At 37.5% G+C, this 24,395-nt stretch overlaps 1 protein-coding gene across 1 annotated transcript in view; it reads right to left on the bottom strand.

Annotated features, from left to right (window-relative positions):
- The window catches only part of PHF6 (PHD finger protein 6), a 41,687-nt gene that overhangs the window by 5,342 nt on the left and 11,950 nt on the right, over window positions 1–24,395 (bottom strand). The window contains exons 4-9 of the mRNA XM_080909626.1: window positions 18,413–18,546; window positions 17,852–17,895; window positions 11,088–11,254; window positions 10,799–10,942; window positions 8,759–8,863; window positions 5,955–6,088 (exon numbers count right to left, since the gene is read on the bottom strand). Of these exons, the coding sequence (XP_080765752.1) occupies window positions 5,955–6,088; window positions 8,759–8,863; window positions 10,799–10,942; window positions 11,088–11,254; window positions 17,852–17,895; window positions 18,413–18,546 (728 nt within the window). The remainder of the gene's footprint in view (window positions 1–5,954; window positions 6,089–8,758; window positions 8,864–10,798; window positions 10,943–11,087; window positions 11,255–17,851; window positions 17,896–18,412; window positions 18,547–24,395) is intronic.

Here is a 24,395-nt window from a genome sequence, read left to right as displayed (position 1 = left end):
CTGAGTGTGATTAAAGTGTATTATATGCATGCTGCAACAAAACCCACTTATAAAGTTAGTATACAGAAACAAAAAAAAGAATGGGGGGAGAAAAAGATGATGATGATGATGATGATGATGATGATGATGATGATGATGATGATGATGATGATGATGATGGCCTAACTCAAACCTGGTTTCAGGTAATTTTTACACTACACAAAGAACAGTAACCTCTTGTGGTTAGGTCTGAATAAAAATAGGCATTTATTCCCCACAAGGTTTACAACTAACATTTGAATAGAACAGAAGGTAAGGATGGGCTTGGGGTATTACAATAACTGAATACAAGCTATGTGAATCGTTTTTGAGATGGGGTCTCATTATGTAGCTAATGAGAACAGGCCATCCTAGAAGCCAACCTAGAATTTTTATGTAGCCGAGACTCAGTATGGTATGAGTGACATCAATGAGCTATATCTCCTGTCATCCTTAATTTAGGGCTTTTTTGTTTGCTTGTTCTGTTTCACCAAGACAGACTTAGATAGTCCATGGTGCCCTCAACTCATTGTAGCTGAGGCTGGCCTCCACATTCTGAGTGCTGGGATAACAAGCATGTACTATTGTTGCCCAGATTGTCAATTTAATTTTGTTCATTATTTTCCTTCATGTTGTAAGACATCTAACAGTGTCGCATAGAATCTATACTCTTCAAAAACTATACAGTGGGACTGCATCATGTACATGAATTATTTTAATTAAAAACATAGGTTCAGAAATCCGGAGTGAAGACTCAGGCAGCACCATCATCTGTTAAGCATCTTTCCGCAAACATAGCCCCAGTCTAACTTAAACCTTTGAACCAAATTAAAAGTTTGCAGGAGAGGTGGAGAGGAAAGAAGAAACATAGTAAGAATCAGGACAGCAAACAGATAAATACAGAATTAGGGAACTTTTCCAAGGAAGCTTACAAAGGGCCTTCAAGTAGGAGACGAGGTGGGAGTGATGGGGTGGAGACTGCCCTAAGTGTTTACTATTCTACAGAAGAACCATCATGGCATCTGCCCCCCCCCCTCTCACATCTCTCTGGCATGTACCACCATGCCCAATTTCCCTTGACTTTTCAATATAAAGTAGGTCAGAGCTCAAAAATAATTGTTAAAGGGGCAGGAGAGATGGTTAGGTGGTTAAGAGCATCAGCTGTTCTTCCAGAGGACCTGGGTTCAATTCCCAGCACCCACCAGGCAGCTTACAATCGTCTGCAACATCTGTTCCAGGAGATCTTATACCCTCACATAGACATGCATGCAGTCAAAACACTGATGTTTATAAAAATAAAAATAAATAATTTAAAATGGCTGTAAAAGAAAAGAGGCCATATTTAAGTGGTCCAGATGCCACTTCATTCAGAAACATTTCTTTGCATTTGCACCTATTTGACTATCTCTCTCCACGATCTATGTGCACAAAGACACCCATTTGAAGTCAACAGTCTAATCTGCAACAGATATTGCAGGGATTTAAGAAGGATATATATGTATGATTTTAAAAATAAGTTTCATAAGACCTATTTATTATGTAGTGTTCTGCCTGCATATAAGCCTGTAGGCCACAAGAGGGCACCAGATCTCATTATACATGGTTGTGATCCACTGTGTGATTGCTGGGAATTGAACTCAGGACCTCTGGAAGAGCAGTTAGTTCGCTCAACCTCTGAGCCATCTCTCCAGCCCATAAGAAGTATATTTTACTGTGAAAAGTTTAAAGAACAATTTAAATTATCATGGCCAAATACTTTTTAGAGGTGGCCACTGAAACATGATTATTTTCTTTCTTTGCTTATTTGAGAAAATAGGTTCTTATGTAGTCTCATATGACCTTGAGTTTGTAATATAGCAGAGGATAACCTTAAACTGCTAAATACCTGTGTCCACAAAAGTGCTATACACACCCATTTTATGCTATGGCAGGCTTCATGCATGCTAGGCAAGCCTTTATCACCTAAGCCAACCCAGGCCTGACATATGATGTTTTGACAATCAAGAAGTTAATCTAAATGTCTAAAACAGGAGCCAATAAAAAAGTGATTAACTAATACAATGAAAAACCATACAACCATAAAACAGATGTAGAATTGTTAAATGTCCCAGATACAACAAATGGAAAACAGATTGTAACCAACTGCTTCCCACATCTGACATCTCTCCTGTGTGCCTCTCAACCCCGTTTAATTATGCTCTGATTACTGCTTAGATAAAATTGTTAACATTTTTGGATCTGCCTAACATTATTTTTTTTTAACATTTAAATGTGTTTTAATTGGATTTAAGGTCAACTTTACAAGATATTACTCATAACTGACACTGTCAGCAAGACCAAATTCTTGAGGCTATATGGGTACTTCACCCCAGGAGAAAACCTATTATTACTCTGCTAAAGGAAGATTGCGACAAAATTACTTTTAATGACATATTGTCATACCCAAACATTAGTGTATTGATCAAACATCATCAAAGACACTTCTTACAATAAATAGTAATTAATGCAGAAATGCATAACTGGGCAACATGTAGAAAGTAAGAGACTTTAGAATTCTCATCCCTGATTGAGGTGACTATATCACAACTCTTCCCTTAAGGATTAGATGGGGAAAAGTATTCAGAGAAATTCTAAGAGTCAGAAGTGCTAGATGACTTCAAAGAAACTGTATTTCAGATAAAACTGGTCATATGCACAAATGAACTCACAAATACTGTGACAGCATGCACTGGACCCACATAAGCTTTAGACAGACTAAACCGAGCATGGTCAATAGGAAATAAACATGCTAAATGCCTAGCCAATGATAATGGCAAATGACAGTTGCTAGAGGAGAGAAAGCCATCTTTCTTCAATAGTGGGATGCAGGGTATAGAACACATACTCTAGTGCAAGCTGTACTCTTACTTATTTTAAACGTAAAGAGAGCAATAACAGGAAATTGAGTAACAGGGAAATAAGGGAGGCCCTAGGAGGAGATGCAGATAAAAGAACATGATCAAAATATTTTGTATAAATTTTTAAAGAAATAAACAAAATGTTACTTAGCAGTACTTTTCATCCTCAAAGGAATGACAATTAAAATAAAAGTAATAGCTTTATATTCAACATCCTAAAAAATAGTTAAGCAATTATAAACACAAAGCCAGTGAAGAAAGGAAGAAATCACAATTTTAATAGAACACTGTTGAGTGTGTACATTACTACTGTGTTTTAGACAATGAGGTTTTGTCACATCAGAAGACATACAATTTATTTAAAAACACTGTATAGCAATTATAAGCCCATTACATACAAGATGGTTAGCATAAGGGAGATAGTTAATGATCATTTACCCCCTGAGATGTGCTACGTGTTAGCTCCTTTCATTTCATGTAATCCACTATCTGCCTAACATTACATTGGTTTGTACATTAATTTGATGACCAGGTACCTTTCAATGATAAGTCCTTCTACTAAGGAATGCAATATAGTTCACGTGAGTGCTTAGCAAAATGCAATTGTTTTTAAAGTTAGATAAAGTGTGTGCATGTGTGCACATGCACATAGGGAGAGGGGAAATATTTTTCCTTTACATTTTCAAACCAATTATAACTGAAATTGCCTTTTAAAAAGTATCTCATATTGTGCAATCTTGATGTGCTTTCATTAGTTTTCCTGAGTTTATACTTGATCCTTTTGAATTTTCTTAGTAGATAACATCAGCAAGAAGAACTCATCACTATATTTATTATATATTTGTTTTTCTTTTTGTACTGGGAATGAAAATTGGCTTCATGAATGTTCTAGTCAACGATGCTGCTGCTGAGCTGCAATCTAGCCCCCCTTTCTTTTCTTGTGCAAGAGCTCAATTCACTGTGCAGAGCATGTGGAAGATGTTGGTGTTGGTCTTGTTCCCAATGTTAACAAATATGTGTTTAGTCTAATTGTCCTATTATGGATGAACATGAGATTCACCTCAAGTTTGACCCTCATTGCAGACCTGAATTAAAACATCTGTGGTAGGACACAGGCAAAGACAGTTCCAAAAAGGTCCAGTCTAAGTCTGATGATTCTGAGGCTCAACCCTGGGTGGGACCATTGCTTTTACTACAACACTAAATAAACTATTTGTTGATTTATCCTGGACACCCTATTATGATTCCCAACTTAGTAAAAGTGCCCTTGATACAATACTCAAAGATTCTGAATTGACACTCAAAGTTATAAACTGGACTTTCATCTTTTACCTGGGAGGTGGTAACATGGTTTTTCTTTACTAATTTACAATAATAGACCACATGAACACTTACTGTTTGCCATTACAGGTAAGCATGCCTTAAACAATAAAGTAGAAGTCTTCCATTTCTTGCTTTGTGTTAGATGTCTATATAATAATCTTCACAATATCTGTTGCTTAAAGGCCTGACAGCATTACCATATTATGTGGGCACCGAAAGGGCTTGATGACTTAATGCATAACTGCTTTATCCACAGACACTAAATCACAAAGTAATTGTCTCGTCGAATGTTAGTTATTGTTTTACTGCATATTAACCCTGTGAAAGTGCTTCACAAGTCTCAAAGGCACATCAAGTTCAGGGATTGCTATCCAATTACTCTGTATCTGATGGACAGAATGGAGCCATTATAGATACACAGGTAAGTGGAAGACCCATTACAAAGAGCGATGTGCAGTCCTGAATTTCAGAATATATTGTCTCCTCTTACAGGAGGAGTGAAAGCGGAACTCACAAACAACAAGCAAGCACCTTAATCTGAGTACATCAGGTGGCGCAGAAGCAAAAAGGAGACAAGAAGAATAAACAGGCTACTGATAGTGATCCAGTGATATTGGTACTGTAGACTAGTGTGCAGCTGTGAAGGTAGCCACCAAATGTAAATACCTTTAATCCCAACACCAAGGCTGGAGGCCAGAAGGGGCTACACAGTGAGGCCGTGTCTTAAAAATAAAATAAAACCAAAACAAAGTCCTAGAGCTAGAGCTTCTCTCAGTGTTGAAGTGCTTATGTGTTGTGCAAACACCAGAATATCTGTACCAGGTTCACCATTGCCCTTTAGTTAGGTCTTAGCTCCAGCATATTTTAAAAGCAAACTAAAACACTTCTTACCACAGGTTACGTTAGCTCTTTCATCTCCAATATTATAGCTGATTGTAACTACTTCTAAAATGAATAAATAAGTAAATTTAGTTAAAAAACTAGCCTTATCTTTTTGAGGGCACTAGGTGTTTTTATAATTTATAATTGAGCACTGATTTGTCTGGCCATTTAATTAACAGGCAGAGCTGTTGGGAGAGCCCAATAAACTACAAGCTTCATGAGGACAGTTTTGTGTATAATCAGCTTCTAGTACAATGCCTAGCACATAGTTTACAAGTGAATGAGTGCTAAACTAGGGGTTTACAGTCAGAGGAAAACGTCTACTGTAGCCCCTACTCCTTATACAATAGCATTCATGTTCTAAATTTGCCTGAAATATTGTCAAAGAACAGAGATTCAGAAAACTAGTGTTTCCCTGAGGACTCCCAGACTGAATCACCAACCAAAGAAGGATCCCGGGCTGGACATAGCCCCTGCACACATGCAGCAGATGAGCAGCTTGTCTTCATGTGAGTCCACCACCAACTGTGTCTGAGACTGTTGTGTGCCTGCCTGTGGATCCTACACCCCTAAATGTCTGGCCTCAGTGAGAGGACATATGTGCCTAGTCCTGCAGCAACCTGATGTGTAGGGAGGGGGAGTAGGGTGACACCAAGAAGAGGGAGTCCTCCTCTAAGGGGAATGGGGAGAGGATTTAGGTGAGGGGTACTGGAAGAAGAGGAAGGACTGAAATTGTGTTCTAACGTGAATAAATAAATTTAATAATAAAACTAGTATTATCTTTTTAAAGGCACCAACTGACATGTTAGGGAAAACAGATACTTGTTATCTTACTTGTAAATCCCTCGTGACATATTTTCAATGTATTTTGCCTTGTCTTGTACTCCACAGTGGTAATGGTAGGTTTTAACACATGCTTTTATTTCACATCCAATAGTAGCACCAGGCTGACTGCAAAGTGTACATTTCTGTTAAAAGAAAGAAAGGAAGAATAATCAGAAGCAACACTTCAAGGTTTAGGCAATCTTATGTACTCTAATTTTAGCCAACTACTTGAGTTCACACACAAAGAACAGTCAGGAGCCGGTGCGATAACCCAGTGGTTAAGAGCACTCGCCATTCTTACAGAGGATCAGAGTCCAGTTCCCAGCAACCATGCTACACAGCTCACAATGCCTATAACACCAGCTACCTGGTACTCAGGGGTTGCAAGCAGCTTGCAACTACCTGTAGCTCTGGGTACCTGATTCCTGCTTCTGGCCTTCATGGTCAACTACATACATGTGTGCATACAGGCAGACAAACATACCCATAAACAAAAATAAGTATTAAGAAAAGAAGAAAAACAGTAGCCACTTTTTATAGCAAAAATACACCAACAAAGTAAACTTATATAGCATATAATCAAAGTCATGACACCATGTAAGGCTGGACTCTAAATACAGATGACACTCCTTAATTTTACTAGCACTAAAAGAATAATATTATATGTTTTAGTGGTTTGACTCCCTTTCCTTCCTGAAATCAGATCCTTTCCTATTATGATTGGAAAAAAAGAGAAAAACAGGAAAGCAATCATGAAGAGGCTCTCTACAAAGTTTACAGAATGGACCAGGGAGAATGATGGAGGTGATTTTCCTATTAGGTTTTAGTACTAAAGATTTCAGTTTCAAAGTGATCAAAATTAACAACCAAATAACCTGAATCTAAAGAAAAGATCATTTTCATTTTAAAATAGGAAGCTGCACAAAGAAACAGTCATTTCCAGTGGAGCTGGACAAGAACCATAACCATCTGAAGCTCTCACATGAAAGACTGAAGAACTTCACAACAGGGGGAACAAATGGACCAACTCATCCAGGACAGCCATTATACACTTGATAGGTCCACATGGGATGATACAGTCCTTTCCGTTTAATAGTATTATGGCTCTGAGAGGTGAAAGTGAATTTGTCCGTGTCCTTATGTGTAATTCTATTTTACTTCTTTTTAAAAATCATCTTATATTAGGAGTGTTTTGACTGAATGTATATATGATTACTACATGAATGCCTAGATCCCTTGGAACTAAAGTACAGGCAACTGATCACTGTATGGGGACTGATCCAGGTCCTCTGTAAAAACAGTCAGGAAGTACTCTTAACTGCTAAGCCATCTTATTTAATTTTTCAAATTATTTCTTTTATTCTTTTAAAATATTCACTTATTTTATGCATGTGAGTACACTGTAGCTGTCTTCAGACACACCAGAAGAAGGCATCAGATCTCATCACAGATGGTTGTGAGCCACTATGTGGTTGCTGGGAATTGAACTCAGGACCTCTGGAAGAGTAGTAGTCAGTGCTCTTGATTGCTGAGCCATTCCTCCAGCCCTATTTCTTTCATTCTTAATTAGGTTTGTATGTATATATCTATGTGTGTGTGTAGAAATGTGCACATGTGAGTACTGGTACCTGTAGAAATCACAAGTGGGTGTTGGACCTGGAGCTAGAGTTACAGGGAGTTAGTTACAGGGAGTCATGATGTGGGTGCTGGGAACCTAACTCAAGTCCTCTCAGAGACAAAAATGTCTTAGGCTTTGAGCTGTCTCTCAAGCCTCTGTAATTTCCACCTTAAATATAAATATGGAGGATGGAAAAACAAGATTAAAAAGTCGTTAGCGTTCTTAAATAAATCATAGAAAATGAAATAGAGGGGGTACAGAGGTGGCTCAGCAGTTAAGAGTACTAGTTGTGTTACCAAATGACCCAGGTTCAATTTCCAGCAACCCCATGATGGTTCACAACTGTCTTTTTACCTCCAGTTCCAAAGTACCCAAGCCCATTTTCTGACTTCCACAGGTACTTCATGCACACGAATATATGCAAACAAAACACCCGTACAGATAATATATGTCACGTACACATATATAATATATATGCATACATAGTATCATATATTATATATTTTATATTATAATGCATTGTATATTATTTATGTACACAGATATGTGTATATATTTTATATACATATATTACATATACATATATATAATATGTATGTATATATGAACCAATGTAGGAGCTGGAGAGATGGCTCAATGGTAAAGAATATATATTATTCTTGCAGAGGATAGTCTGGTTCAAGCATCCACATTGTGGTTCACAACCTCCTGTTACTCCAGCTATAGGGAATCTAATGCCCTTTTATGGCTTTTTCAGGCACATGCATAAACATGTATACATACATATAGAGAGGGGGAGGGAAAGAGGGAGAGAGACCTAAAAACTGGAAAAGAAACACATAAGCCATTTCATAGGAAGAGTACTGAAGTTTGCCATCCACCAGCCTAGCTCCAGGTTCAGAGAAAAACTAGCTCAAAGGAACAAGGTAGAGAAAAACAAGGCAGGACACCTGACATCTGACTCTTGCCTCCAAACACACTCACATAGGCACAAAGCATTCCACTGACACCCTCTACAGTCACCAATTCTAAGGCTGTACTTAAAGCTACTAACCAGTGGCCACATTATATTTAAAACTATGAAGTGCTTTACTTTAACTTTCTTGATAAATAAATAGGGGATGGATCCTAAATTTAAAGCAGAATCAAGACTATCATGAGATAACACAAATACATATATAATAAAATCACAGACCATCCTTTTTCCTCGCTTAATCTCCTGAAGTACAGTTTTAATATCAAAATCTCCAAATTCTGCTCTTGATGTTGTTGTGAGCTGAACAGTGCCAGATGAAAACAACTACAAAAGAAAAACACAAAACATCACCACTGGGCAGCTCTCAGAATAAACATTAAACGGCACATTAACACATTATTACATTTCTGAAACTCCCAGAGCAAAAGACTTTGCCTAAGTAATCGGTATCAACTCAAGTCATTATTTTCTTGTCTTAGTACATGATATACCAAAATGGAAAAATAATTAAAAAGCCAACTAAGATTGTCGATTGGAGCTAAGATTACATACCCTGCTTTAAAGGGCAAAGATTTCAATAATGTCATCATCCCGTCTGCCTATTTAATATTCACAGGACTTTTTGAAAAAAAGTTTAAATTGGCAAATTTCAACCAAGGATACAATTAGGATACTTTCTGATCTTCTATTTCCAAAATAAATATATAAACTAAAATTTAATCTATGGGGGGCCCTTAAAACACATATTTTGGAAAAGAAAATTCTGGGTAAATCTAATACGCGCTCTAGTCCAGAACTTCTGTTTGGGGGTTATTGTCTTAAATTTTTATTATAAGTATACACTTCTGTATGTGATAGTTTATGTGGGTGGAGGTCAAAGAGTTCATAGTTGTCAGTTCCTTCTAACCTGTAAGTCCTAGAAGCAGCAAATGCCTTTACCTGCCTGAGCCATTTCATAGCCCCAATGTATTTGGATTCTGAGACAGTGTCTCACTATGTACTATAGGCTGGCCTTGAACTTAAAACATGAGACACTCTTTCTGTTTCAGCTTCCAAGGTGCTAGGTTCACAGCCTTGTGACTTCATACTGGTAATAACACATAACTTTTCAAAATTATCCTAAGTGAGGTGAGTAATTCAATACAATCTAGCTCACAACATGAATCAGGTCAGGGTGTAGAGGTGTAAAGATATAATCTCTCCAATAGAGTCTAATATAAATAACAGCAATACAGTGTATTATGTACCAATAACAGTGATATTACAGTGTGCTATGTACCATTAACAGTAATATTTATTGGGTTTAAGGCCCAAAATATTTATACACATTCATAAATGTTTTTAATGATGATTATAAAGATTAAATTATTATACTATAAATTAATTATAGAGTATTTCAATATAACTATAATTTTTACTTCAAATCCCATTGTTTTAAAAAGTCTAAAATGTATTAAGATTTGGGGTCCAGTGGTGGTGCTTTAAATCTCAGCATGCAGGAGGCAGAGGCAGGTCGATCTCCAAGTTCAAGGCCAGCCTAGTCAAGTGCCAGGGCAGTTCAGGGCTATACAAAGAAACTGCCTTGAAAGAAATATTTCATAGTATAACATATTACTTGTGATGGTTTGTATTCACTGCCAATTTGACACCATCTGTAACCATCCTGGAGACAAACTCCAAGTATGTCTGTTAGAGAATTTCTAGATTAGACTTAGGTGAGGAGGCGTACCCTAAGTGTGGGTGGCATCATTCCATGGGCTGGGGTCCCAAACTGAATAAGAGAAAGTATGCTGAGCACAAACATTCGCTGTCCTCTGCTTCTTGACTGGATACAGTGTGACAACCTACCTGATGGTCCTACCACACTACCTCACATGCCCTTGGTCCTACCACAATACCTCACCATGGACCTTCCCCTCTCAGTACAATCCAAACTAAACAACCCACCAACGCTCTTTCCCTCCGTCCCTCCGTTTCTTTTTGTCTTTTGAGACAGAGTTTCACTATCAGGCTCTGGCTTGCCTTGAACTCTGAGACCTGCCTGCCGCTGCCTCCCTAGTGCTGGGATTAAAGGGAAGAGTACCACTCCACTCCTCCCAAACCCTTCCTTTCTTAAGTTGCTCATTTATTTTTGTCAAAGCAATAAGGAAAATAATACTTCACTATACAAAGCCCAAAAACAATGTTTAAAGCAAAAGTACCATATTGGATTCCAGCTAAATGATTTTTTAAAAAATACATAACAAATACCATGCCTACCATGCACTTGTAATGCGCAGCTGCCTTCTTGGCATTAAATATATGCAATTTCCCTCTCGCTTCATTTTCTTCCTCTCCTACATGGCAAAATCCACATTTGGGCCTGGTATCATTAGGACTGCTCCTGTGCGGAGACCTATCTCGCTGTAAATATAAATGGAGGAAAACTTTTATAAATGGATTCAACGCTTATTTAATACTTCAAACAGGAAAACTTAGCTGTAGACACAGTTCAAATGAAACTATTCATGTTGCAACAAATGGGAGGAGTCCACTAGGTTCTACTTACGTAGGAACTGCTTTCCATTTCATCTGTCCCATGGGAGGATGTGGACCTAGTATCTTCTGCCAGACCTTTCAGGTTGGTTTTTCTTGGTCTTCCTTTGCGACTTTTCTTCTTAGTCTTTGGAGATGAGGGCTCCAGTTCATGCTCATTAAAACTTTCTTCTAAATCACCTGCTCAAAAACAAACAAGAGCTTTCCACGGATCAATCTTAACAAGCAGTTCCATGAGTCTGCAGAAACTATGCTTTTCACTAGCATGAAATGGCCCCTAGAAAGAAGGGCGCCTGGTCAATGGTCTGCTCTACAGGGCTCAATCCAATGTTTCAAAGAACTGCATAGAAACCTTTTGATTGTAACCATTGTAGCCTTATTTCCTTTGACTATGTAATTCTATAAAAAGGGGTTCTGTGATACAGGTTGTTTGGCTTTTAAACATTATTAGGTCTCTTATAATAAAAGAACCTCACTTTTCAGTCACACTGACCACACCTGCCAACACACTGACCAGGCATGTGGTGTCAACGTTGTCAGTAGACATCGGACCTCCTTCCATTACTGCAGCTTTATGACTGAGCTAATTGATCAAGAAATGAAACATGTCCCAAGAACAAAAAGAAGCTAGAAGATAAGCAATAAAAAACCATTTTGTGAGTTAGCTGTATATACTTTCATGAAACTCTTAGAAATACAACTACTTTTCCCATAAATAAGAAAATAATTCTACCATTAACAGAAAGTGTTTCACTCAGTTATTCACTATAAATATTTATCTATTAAAGGCCCACTATCTGGGCGCATGAGGTGGTATGTTGGGTGAAAGTGTTTGCACCCAAGCTTGATAACCTAAATTTGATTCCCAGAACCAACATAATGGTGGAAAGAAACAATATCCTGAAGTTGTCCTGCCTCCACATGTGCTCTCTGACACATACATGCATCATACATACACACAGCAAACATTTTAAAATCTCACTATATAATGTGTTTAGTATTCAAAATGGTATAAAGACTAAATATCAATTCACCTTGGGGACAAACTATAAATGTTTTAGGAAAAGCTCTCTAATACATTCATTGGTTTTCCTTTAACATGCCACTGATTATAATTCTAGAAACTAATTTTTCTCTTAGAAGAAATTATATCAGCTCCTATTCCCAGATGCTTTAGGACATGCATTCACAACAGTAAAAGACATCTCAATTGGTGTATCTGAATACACATAAACTCAGGCATAATACAAGTATTAGATTCTTCAAAAGTTATATCAATTAGTCCTAAAGGGTGAGAAGAGCACATTGGAAACCAATTTTGGAGCCTGTAAAATAGTGACTCAGTAGGTACCTGGTGCCAACCCTGACTGCCTGCGTTCAATTCCTAAGATCCACTTGATGGAAGGAGAGAACCAACTCTCATAAGTTGTCCTGTGATCTTCATGTGTACACTGTGGCACATGCATGATTCCCTGACACACACACACACATACACACACACACACACACACACACACACACACACACACACTCAAATGCACGTATAAGTAAATGTTGCAAAACATTTAAACTAATTTTTATTGTGCCTTTGTACTATTTAGTGGTTTGAATAAGCAATATGCTGCTTTTCTAATTGTAAGACTGGAGACTATTCATCCACCACTGATGAGAATATATCTAGTACAGTTTTTATTCTATTTCACTTAGAAAGATTTGCTTATTTTTATTCTATGTGTATGGATGTGTCAATATGAATGTATGTTTATTACATGTGTACCTGATTGCTGAACAAAGTCAGAAGAGGGCACTGGACCCCTCAGAACTGGAATGATAAACAATTATGAGGCACCCTGTGGGTGCTGGGAACCAAACTCAGGCTCTCTGCAACTGCATTGCTCCAAACTTCTTTTAAACTTTCTTTCAAGGTAGGTTTGCACTCTGTAGTCTGAGCTGACTTTGGACTTATAATATTCCCCCTACCTTGACCCCTGAGTGTTGCAGCTTAAAAATTATCTTAAATAAACCACATTTCATAATCATAGCTCCTTATAGCTACTCACATGCTTAGTGGTTATAAATTGTGCTATCAAGTTACTTCTACAAGCATAGAACAGTAGTAATAATTAAGTATAAGCTAGACCTAGTTGCTATTACTAATCCTCACCTTTCAGAAGATTTGTTTTTGTATGTGTGCATATTCATGGTGTTTTCTACAGAAGCCAGAAGAGGATGCTGGATCCACAGGAGCTAGAGTTACAGGAGTAGCCACCTGATCTATGGGGACTGTGTCCTCTGAAAGAGCAGCACTGCTCTTACCACTGAGCCATCTCTCCAGCCCCACATTTATTAATTTAAAGCTTCTTTTGAAGTTGTATTTCTTTTATTTAAAGATTTACTTATTTATTTATTATATATAAGTACACTGTAGCTGTCTTAGAAGAAGCTACCAGAAGAGGGCATCAGGTCTCATTATAGATGGATGTGAGCCACCACGTGGCTGCTGGGAATTGAACTCAAGACGTCTATAAGAGCAGTCAGTGCTCTTAACCACTAAGCCATCTCTCCAGTCCTGAAGTTGTATTTCTCCTTACTGTATGTGTATGGGTATTTTGCCTGAATATATGTATGTGTACCACATATGTGCAGTGTATGCCTTTAAAAGAAGTAAAAAGAGACAAGAGATACAGTTCTGTGGGTTAAGATGCTTATCACCACACTGACAATCTGAGTTTAGCTCCTCCATATACATGCAAACTTGCAAATGCACAAACACATAAACCTGTAAAACTGTGCAAAAATAAAGTGAATAACTTAAGAAAGTAAAATAAAAAAGTATAGCTCCTATCTAAACACACACAGACACACAGACACACAGACACAGGAAAACCGCATAAGGTGCAGGGTTTGGCTAAGCATGGTGACAAATGCCCATAGTCCCTGAACTCAGGCAGAAAGGACACTGAACTGGAGGTCAGCCTGGACTACACAGTAAGACCTTGTTTCAAAATAACACAACGTGACAAAACACATCGGACTTGATTCTTGATTTAATTATATGAAAACCCTTGGTGTCACCTCTGATACCCCTGTCTCATCCTGATATTAGATTTAACCTTCAAGTTTTATTTTTAAAAGAGATGACATGGGTTTCAGGCATTTAATATGAAATACTATTTTACTTAGGGTTGGAAAATTAAATTACTTTATTATAAAACTATTCTTGAATTTAGTGTTTCACAACACTTCATGTTGCATAAGGCTAACATAACAGAATGATATCAGAAATACTGAGCTACAGACAGGAAATGTTAAAGAAACTGTCACATGTATCAAGTCTCTTTTCTCTAAGGGAACACCTGAAATAAAATCCTCTAAATCCCCACCATAAATTACAAACAAGTTTCCCATCAGAACAAATCTTTGCCAGTTCTGATAAATTACTCAATAGAAAATAAATTTGAGCTAAAAAGCCAACTTCTCTAAATATAAACACTGCCAACACCGGGGCCAGAGAGATGGCTCACTGGTTCAAAGCACTGACTGCTCTTCCCAGCACCCACACAGCAGCTTACAACTACAACTCCAGCTCCGAGCTATCCAGAGCCTTCTGGTCTTCTCCATGGATGCAATACAGATGCACACACAGGGCATAACTGTAAAAATATATCTTATAAACTGCAATACTTGAAGATTATGCCTCAAATTCTAGAATGTATGTATAGACATACACTATATACCAAGGAAACAAAAGGGCCTGGTATTCTATAGAAGTATACTGTGAACCAAAACTCAAGCCAATTTGAAGCTGTTCATAAAGTATGAAATAGAATTAGAACTCTCTCACTAAGCAAAAGGCACTCAAAATCATTTTAGTTGAGTCATTGAGAGGACTCAGACAGAAAAGGGCACTTACTAAGGCTGAAGACATGAACTCAATCCTGGGTTACATGTGATAGAAGGAAACCGACTCCCACAAGTTAGTTTCTATCACACACACACACACACACACACACACACACACACACACACACACACACACACACACACACACACAGTGTTAAAAAAATAACAATTTTTAATCATTCTTTATACAGTCTGAACTGTAGTGGCTTTTCTCTACCACTAGAGGGTAGCATTGGCTACAGAAGTCTAGAAAGTAAAATAGGAGCCAGCTATGTTAATCAGTATGTATTAATCATCTTTAAGTATTTCAAGTATCCAGTTCCAGTATATTCATATACTGTATTAATCATATCATGAATCTTAATCCTCAGCTCTTAAAATAGATGGCTACTCTAATCATAAAAGGGCACTGCATAAATACACTGTTAACATCTTGAGGTAATGAAATTATAGGAGAGCTTCCTTACAATGTTTCTTTCTTTCTTTTAGGAATGGAATGAAGGAAAGTGTCCCTGCAGTGGTTCTTTCTTCCTTTTGAAATGTAGTATTGGGGCTGGAGAGGTGACTCAGTAGTTAGGAGCACCGACTGCTCTTCCAGAGGTCCTGAGTTCAATTCCCAGCAATCACATGGTGGCTCACAACCATCTGTAATGGGATCTGATGCCCTCTTCTAGTGTATCTGAAAACAGCTACAGTGTACTCATATGCATAAATAAATAAATAAATCTTTTTAAAAATTCATCCATCATTTGTGTACATGCATGCTGCTCATCTATATTCATGTTGAGCTGAATTTATATTAAACTTCCATTTTATTTGTACATATTTGTGCAATGCAGCACAATAACTCAATACATGTGTACTATGTGTTATGACCAAATCACGGTTACTATGTATATCTCCTAAATAATTTCTTTTAAATATCTTATTTAACATATAATAAGTATGATGTATATACAGTACAGGGATATTTTAATACATGTATATGATGAATATATTTTGAACCTGCAGTTAAGAAGTATCTGTATTAATGTGAATTTCAGATGTGAAAATAGTATGGCTTTCTATTATGAAAGCAAATTATGTCATATTAAAAGGAGAACTAGTTTTAGTATTTACACCAGGAATTGGATACATCAATTTTCTAAAGATTTACTTTACTATTCTTGCGTGCATGTGTGTGTGGGTGTGTGTGCGCGCGCATGTGCATGCGTGCATTAGGTATATATGAGTATAGGTGCCCATAGGAGCCAGAGACATCAGACCCCAGGAGCTGCCAAGCATGGGAGTCGAGAACTTATCTCAAATCCTTTACAAGAAGGCTCTATCTCTCTAGGCCCTAGCTAAGTCTTTAAAAAGATCAGATTTCTAAAGCCCAGTATGGTGGCACATACCGTAGATCACAGCACTTTTGGGAGGCAGAAGCAGATGAATCTCTGAGTTCAGGCCAGCCTGTTGTATATAGTAAGTTCCAGGGCAGCCCAGGCTACATAATAAAGACCCTGTCTCAAAAAGATCAACTCCCTAAAGTATCAGTATCTGATCCATCTTCATTTTGAACAGAACAGTCTTAGAAGCTAACAAAAAATTAAAGATTGAGTCAAAGCTAAATGGAAACATAGGATAATCTGAGATTGAATCTAATCCATTTTATACTGCTACTAAATGTATTACAACCATCTGTTTCAACAGGTTTGACCCAGAGCTGGAGAGGTGGCTCAGTGGTTAAGAGCACTAGCTGGTCTTCCAGAGGATCTATGTACAATTCCGACTTCCAGAATATTTGACCCCCTTCTGAACTTCATGGGCAGCAGACATGCTCACGGTGTACAGACACACCTGCAGGCAAAACACTCACACACTTCAGAGTAAAAATTAGAAAAAAAATTTGACCCAAGTCATATCTGACAGGCTTTTCTGACCTCCACTGTTATCAGACATGCTCACGGTGTACAGACAAACCTGCAGGTAAAACACTCACACACTTTAAATAGAATAAAAAACTTTTAAAAGTTTGATGCAAGTCAGAATTCAACTTGAGAACTAACTTCCCCATTCTTTTAAAACCAAATACAACTTGGCTAACAATTTACAAGCATTACTAAGCCAAGTTTTCTAAATACCAGTGGAAACAAACTATAAAATAAATTGGTAAGTTTCTATTTTAAATTTAGTTACAAACTTTTTTTCTGGAAAAGTGTATAGTATGTCTCCACTTATTATTTCTCAGTGGGGGATGTGTTTTTACATTCCCAGTGGATACACAAAATCATGAATAATACCAAATGTGGTTTTCCTTACACATGCCCACACATTATAAAGTCTGACTTATAATTGGACACAGTAGGACATTAACAACTATTAATAAACCATAACATATTATAAACAAGCTGATCTAAAACATGTTTCCTTTTGGAAACTTTCATTTTCAGATAATGACAGCTCATGATGCAATGAGCTGAACCATGAAATAACTGGGCCATGAAAAGCAAAAGCATAGATTAAGGCATTGAAATTTCACCAGACTGCACACTGATCCAAAGTACACTAGCATTCCTAGGATCACAATGTCTGTAATACCGGATGGGAGCAAGGATCCTAATTACCACCCATAGAGAAGCATGTCACCCCTACCATTGTTTCTTCCTAATATGACATAAGTTTTCAGTGTATACTTTATAAGATTTCTGGAGCATTTTTTTCTTTAAAAATTTAGCTCTTTTTGACTATTTACACTGGTTTGATGTAATACCATCCCCAATTATAAAGATATTGAATAATAAAACCTATCTTAAGAAAAAACTTAATAGAGAACTGTTCATTCATATTACTCTAATTTCTTCTTGAGACATAAAAATGGCTAATAAAACATACCTTCAGAGTTATGTGCAGTTTTCTTGTGTTTTCGGCAATAAACCCTGAGGGGAGAGAGAATACAAAATTATTAACTATGCAAATTAAATTCAATTCATTTTTAATAATTTCTATCTATCTATATCTATCTATCTATCTATCTATCTATCTATCTATCTATCTATCTATCTATCTACCTAACTATCTATCATATATGAGTACACTGTAGCTGTCCTCAGACACACCAGAAGAGGGCATCAGATCCCATTACAGATGGTTGTGAGCCACCATGTGGTTGCTGGGATTTGAACTCAGGACCTCTGGAAGAGCAGTCGGTGCTCCTAACCACTGAGCCATCTCTCCAGCCCTCAATTCATTTTTCAAATTATAAAAGTGAGCATCACAGTCTGCCCTATTCATAAACTGGACTTATTTTATAAACCTCAGTAGGACACTTCTTAAATCATTTCTTTAACTATTATAAATCCAAACAGCCTTCATCAGGACGATGAAATGCTTTGAGTGGAGGAAACTAAAGGCCTGAAGGGACTGCTTTAAAACCCAGCAAAATGAAGCAGTTACATGTAAATCCCCTGCGAAGGTTTCTCTCGGATCTGAGCTTTATCATGCAATGCACAGTGGTAGTGGTATGTCCTGTGGCAGGTTTTCACATCACAGCCAATGGTTGCTCCAGGACAATAACAGAGAGAACACATCTAGGAATAAACAACAAAACAATATTCAACTGTAGCTCTGCTAATACTGTGGCAAACGGGCTAGGGACATTTCAATTTCTGTCAAGAAAAGCAAATTGGTTATAGAAAAAAGTCTAATTCATGTTTTTTTTTCTTATTTTGTCTCCTGGAAAAAAAAAAGTTATCCCGGCCACAGTGGCCTACTGTCAATCTAAATACCATTAAAGATTTAAGGAAGATCAATAAAGATTTAAATGAAATCTTTGAGAAAAATTTCTCTATTTTGTGAACCTGGTGAAGTTAATTGGAAATTAGGCCAGTAAAAAGGATAAAAGAATTATATACTATGTTTAATACTTTGAGTTGTGAATACTTTGTGATAGCTACTTGATTATACTGTAAAAAATATGCTTGTCTGCTTTAATTTAATCTTAGTTACCTTCTGGATTATGAATTCAAGCCAACAGAAAAAAAAAGAATTATTCTTTCAAGTCAATTTACCTCACATTCTGAACTTACTAGATAGTGATTTACCAGCTCTATATTTCAAAACCAATTGTCTTTTAAAAGTATGCAACAATCATTGTTATTAGTTTTGGTTCACAAAAGACAGTGTACTGTACCCAGTAGGCTTTTAATGTGCCATCTCCTAAGCTATAAATGCCCTATCAAAGTGAATCACAGTAAGGGAAAAAAAATAAAACCTTCACTTTGTTTCCTGGTTGCCAGATACCGTGTTCTAAACACTGATCTCAGTACTCAGAAGGCCAAGGCAGGATTGGGCCAGCCTAGGCTACATTAGAGACTCTACCTCCAAAAACCCAAACCAAGATCAAACAACAAGCAAAGAAACAGAAACTTACGATCCAACATTTGGACTACTCTGTCCCTAAGCAATGTTGATGTACTAAGAGGCTAATATAATTCCAATGAAATTTCTTACATTTCTCTAAGAAAATCAAACACTCAAACTCACTCATAGTATAATTTTTAAAAAATACCCATGTTTTAAAAAAAATCTTCCCAATGTAGGTACTTTCCAGAAAACACGAGGGCTCCTATCCACTATTAATATACAAGAAATAGCCCACTTCTTCAAATGAGTACTGAAACTTCAAGTAATTACCATAAAAAGAAGTACTGTAGGGCTGGGATTTAGCTCAGTGGTAGAGTGCTTGCCTGGCAGGCACAAGGCCCTGGAGTCAGTCCTTAGCTGGGGGAAGGGGAGCACTGTGCTGATAGAGGTATAGCCAAATCATAGTGCAACTGCCCACACGTGTGAGGCACTAGGTTCACATTTCAACCCCTATAAGGATAAGAAATATCCTTGTATAAACTTTCCAAAGTTTATAGCCCCAGTTCTAGTGATTATATTTCAACTTATTTGCTGAAAATAGTAGCAGGCATAAACAATGAATGTACAAGCACATTCACTGCAGAATAGTTTTTGAATAGTCCCAATTATAAAACAACTGAAATATGTTTAAGTGAATCATATCCACATGAAGGAATATTTTACTGTTGCTCCTTCTGAGAATTTTTTCTTTTGAAGAACATATCAGATTATTGCCCAAGCTGAACTCAGATTGTAATCCTGTAGCCTCAAATTACCAAGTACTGGAACGGCAGACATGTCCAGCTTCACAGTAATGGTCTATATATTTTAAATGGAAAACCAATACAGAATATGAAACTATGTGCATTTCAATCTCAGTAGTGTTCCTAGTATAGTCTCTGAAAACAGGTGGGATGCTAATATAGCAAAATGCTGAGTTGCTATCTTTGAGTAGTTTCCTTAATTGTCTATATTTTCTGATTTTTCTACAATATTGAAAGTATTTTGTTATACAAAAATTTATATTAAAAAGTATCAGGAGTAGTGTGACCAATGCATTCAATGCCTACTTTTCAACTGAAGAAGCTAAAAACCAAAATATTTGAACAATTTGGTAGGGGTGTCTATAAACTCAGATCGGCCCGAATTAAGTAGTTTAAGCACTAAGGTAACAAAAAGCAGTTTCATAAATAATAGAAAACACAAGAAACCCGTTTTTTAAATTTTATGTAACGTTAAGTATTCAGCTGCATGTACACACACCTGCCAGCAGATGGCACCAAATGCTCTTATAAATAAATGGTCATAAGCCAGCCCGTGGTTGCTAGGAATTGAACTCAGGACCTTTGAGAGTAGCCACAGTACTCTAAACTACTAAGCCATCTCATCAGCCCTGGAAGATAATCTTTTTAAAGTGATCAAAGGCTTATTTTGTTTTTAGTTCTATTCAATGAAGAATAGGACAAAATATCAAAATATTTTATAGTAGAAAATAATTGTCAAGATAAAGAACAGAATTTCTTTGGGGCTTTAGATTTTGGGGAGAGGGTTTTTGTTTTACTTAATTTTTTCCTTAGTTTTTTATTCTGTGTATGGGTGTTTGTATGCCGGAGAAAAATCAGAAGAGGGTGTAAGATCCCTTGAAACTGGAGTTACATATGGTTCTGAGACATATGTGGCTGCTGGGAATTGAAGCATTGTCTTCTGGAATAACAAGTGCTATCAACCACTGAGCCATCTCTCCAGCTACTTATTTTACTTTTGGAGATAAGGTACCACTTTGTAGGCCAGTCCAGCCTCCAACCGGCAACCATTCTATGTCTGCCTCCCAAATTCTAGGGTTTTAGGCATACACTCTTAGACATCTCACAGTCCTAAGAGTCTATACCCAACCCCTGTAATAATAATTCTTCTCCCTGAACTCCTATGGGACAGGACACATACCAACTTCCTCTTAGCTCTTATCTTGATCCCTATTTGACTATTACTTTATAAAAGGATAGACTCTACCTAACTATCCCTTCTATATTGTTTTTGATAACACTGGAGAAAGACCATGGTAAGCAAGCACTCTCTTACTGAATAACAACTCTAGCCCTAGACTGAAGGAACTGGAAAACTAAGAGCCTATTCAGTAAATTTGTTGATTCTAATTCTGTTACTGAAGATTGGAACATCTTATATCACATTTTTCCTCATCCATGTTTTGTTATTTTTATTGCAGACTTGGGCTGGGAAAATAGCTCAGCAGGTTAACGTGCTTGTCTTGTGACCTGAGTTCAATCTCTAAAAGTCACATAAAGGTAGGAGACAACTGACTCTACAAAGCTGTCTTCTAACCTACCTACCTACCTACCTACCTACACACACACACACACACACACACACACACACACACACACACACACACACACACCTACCTAAAAATTAAAAACTTTAAAAATATTTTTTTAAATAAGTATGAACTGGATGTGAGTATATGCCTTTAATAACAGAACTCTGGAGACTGAGGCAAGAAGACGTTGTGTATAATGGCAACCTGAGTTCAGGTTTAGCTACACTGAGACCCTTACTCAGAAACAGTAAGAGAGATGACCCAGGTTCAGTTCTCAGGATCAAAACAGTGGTTCATAACAATCAATTAGTTCTACTTCCAGGGGACCCAACACTCTCTTCTGACATCTGAAGGCAGTGTCCAACACATGCATGACACTCACATACATTAAAACAAAAAACACACAAAATAACTTATGAGCTACATAAGCAAGAACCGGAAAAGTAAAACTGAAGACAATTCAGTTCAATAAACACAGAATGGAAGGAGAACAGATTAGCTCTTCTAGAAACAAAATTGAAAGCTTACAGATAAATATCATAATTAAAGAAGCCAGGAAAGAAGATAGGTGGGTAGAACCATTTCTGAAATGCTATGGCAAATCAAATTGAAATAAAAGAGAAGGCTTTTCCTAAAACAAAACAAAACAAAAAAAAAAAAAAAAAAAAAAAAAAAAAACACTAGAAAGGAAGGGAGAAGCACTGTCCCAGAGGACGGCCTCACACACATGCACATATGGGCAGCAATAATTGGACTCATGGGGCTAGGAATAACAAAAGGAAGGCCAAGAAGTTAGCAGGGTGACAAGGTGGGGGCATTAGGAGCTATTGGAGAGAGGTAATGGCAGGTACATATGATAAAAATAGCATACATGTCTGAAATGTTCAACAAATGAAAATTTAATTTAAAAGCATGTTGAGCACACTGGCACATGTCTTAATCTCTGTTCTAGGGAGTTAGAAGCAGGGTCAGGTCTGTGAGTTTTAAGCCAGCTGGGGTACAAAGTCTCCAAAACAAGCCAGTGTCTACCTTTACAAAGAACACCTGCTCCGAAGTTTGTCACTCACTCTTTACCACTACTTGTCGTCCAGAAGAGTGTCAGCTGCCATTTTTTTTTAAATCACACTTCCAATGTGTCCTGGTTGTCTTCAAATGTGGGAAAAGAAAAACTAATCTGACAGGAACATGTTTTTCAAGAACAATGATGTCCTTACCCTGTTCAAAAGGGGAGAGGCTGACTAAATATTCTCTTGAGAGCTAATTTCCTGTCTCCTATGTAGGTATAAATGTTAATTCTCAGCTTACTCTGCTTGTATCCTATCCCACGTTCTTGTTTTAGGTAGGCAAAACCCTTGTCACTGATAATGCTTTCCTTTTACCCCTTCTTCACCAGAGAAAACTCAATTATGAATCTCTGGCTCCAAGTTTAGGAAAGGAGATCCTGCTCTACCACAGGGGATTGCTCAGCCTTTCTGTAGTAGGTTCAGAAGCCATGGTAACAGCCAGAAGTTCTGGCATGCTAAAGTGGGTTAAGCTGTAACACAGAAGCAGGTCTCAAGGAGCTGACCCCACAGATGAAAGAGAAACCACGTCACGCATGAGAGGCAACACAAAGAACTCATCGACTAAAATTTAGCTGGACCTTAGGAAGCAGACAGAGAAGCATACCTGCGCTTCAGTCAACTGAACAAGGCCAAGAATGAAACCAAGTCTCAACAAAGTCTTAAGGATCAAAAGGAAAAACAGGGTTTCCTCGGTAGCCGCGGGGAAGAAAATGAAAAGGAGGTTGCCAACTTGATGGCTAGGCAGAAAAAGAAAGCATCTGTGGAAAACTAGAATCCAATGGCTATCTGGAAACCCTTACAACAGTCTCACAGAGCTCAGCTGGAACAGAGAAACTTCCAGCACACACACATTCTCACAGCAGATCAATGTGGTTAACTGCCCTGGAGACACTTGCTTCAAAAAACTGCTTTGAATACAGAAAATGCAAAGGAAGATATGAAAAGAAGCCACAGTCCTGAGCCTGTAAGGCAAAGACACAGACTGTCAAAAGCACCTGAAGAAAGAGACACCCATATCTAGGATGTTTTCACAAGAGACAAACCTTACAGTGGCCTAGCTCGTTCTTTTGGCTGTAATAACACTATCTCCCATAAAAACCAGAAAGCAGGACAGTACGGTTAGGGCAAACAGTCAGAAATGTCCCCATTCTGCTACACAACTCCAGGATCATAGTTTAAAATAATAATACCTCACGTAGCCAACATAGACAGAAGCAGCCTCTGGCCTACCTAGTTAGTTGACAGTCACCAAATTACTGCCAGAGATGGGGCATGAATTGCAAACTGCTTCGATGTTATATTATAGGTTTACTCTAGTTTTCAAAAGCAGTCTTTTTCTAGGTGATCACAAATAAAAACTTGCTTAGAAGGTCTAAAAAAGAAGCTAAAAGCCCTCAATAAAACACTCTCAAGTCTTTGAAAAGTGACAAGTTGCTTACAAGACAGATTTGGACTTCAAATTCCAGGTACCTTTAAAAAAATTAGAGCCAATGAAAAGCACTTGTCATATATTTTACCAGAGTAAATGGTAGTGGAGGGAGACTTGGAATCTGAAGGACAGGAAACTTGGACTGGGACATCTTGCCTAATTTAACCCCCTATGACCTGCTGAATTCTCAGCTGTTCCAACTCGATC

Source organism: Micromys minutus (genome assembly GCF_963924665.1).
Source record: "Micromys minutus genome assembly, chromosome: X".
Classification (NCBI taxonomy): Eukaryota; Metazoa; Chordata; class Mammalia; order Rodentia; family Muridae; genus Micromys; species Micromys minutus.
The sequence above is the reverse complement of the archived record's forward strand: the minus strand, read 5'-3'. Positions and strand labels throughout refer to the sequence as shown.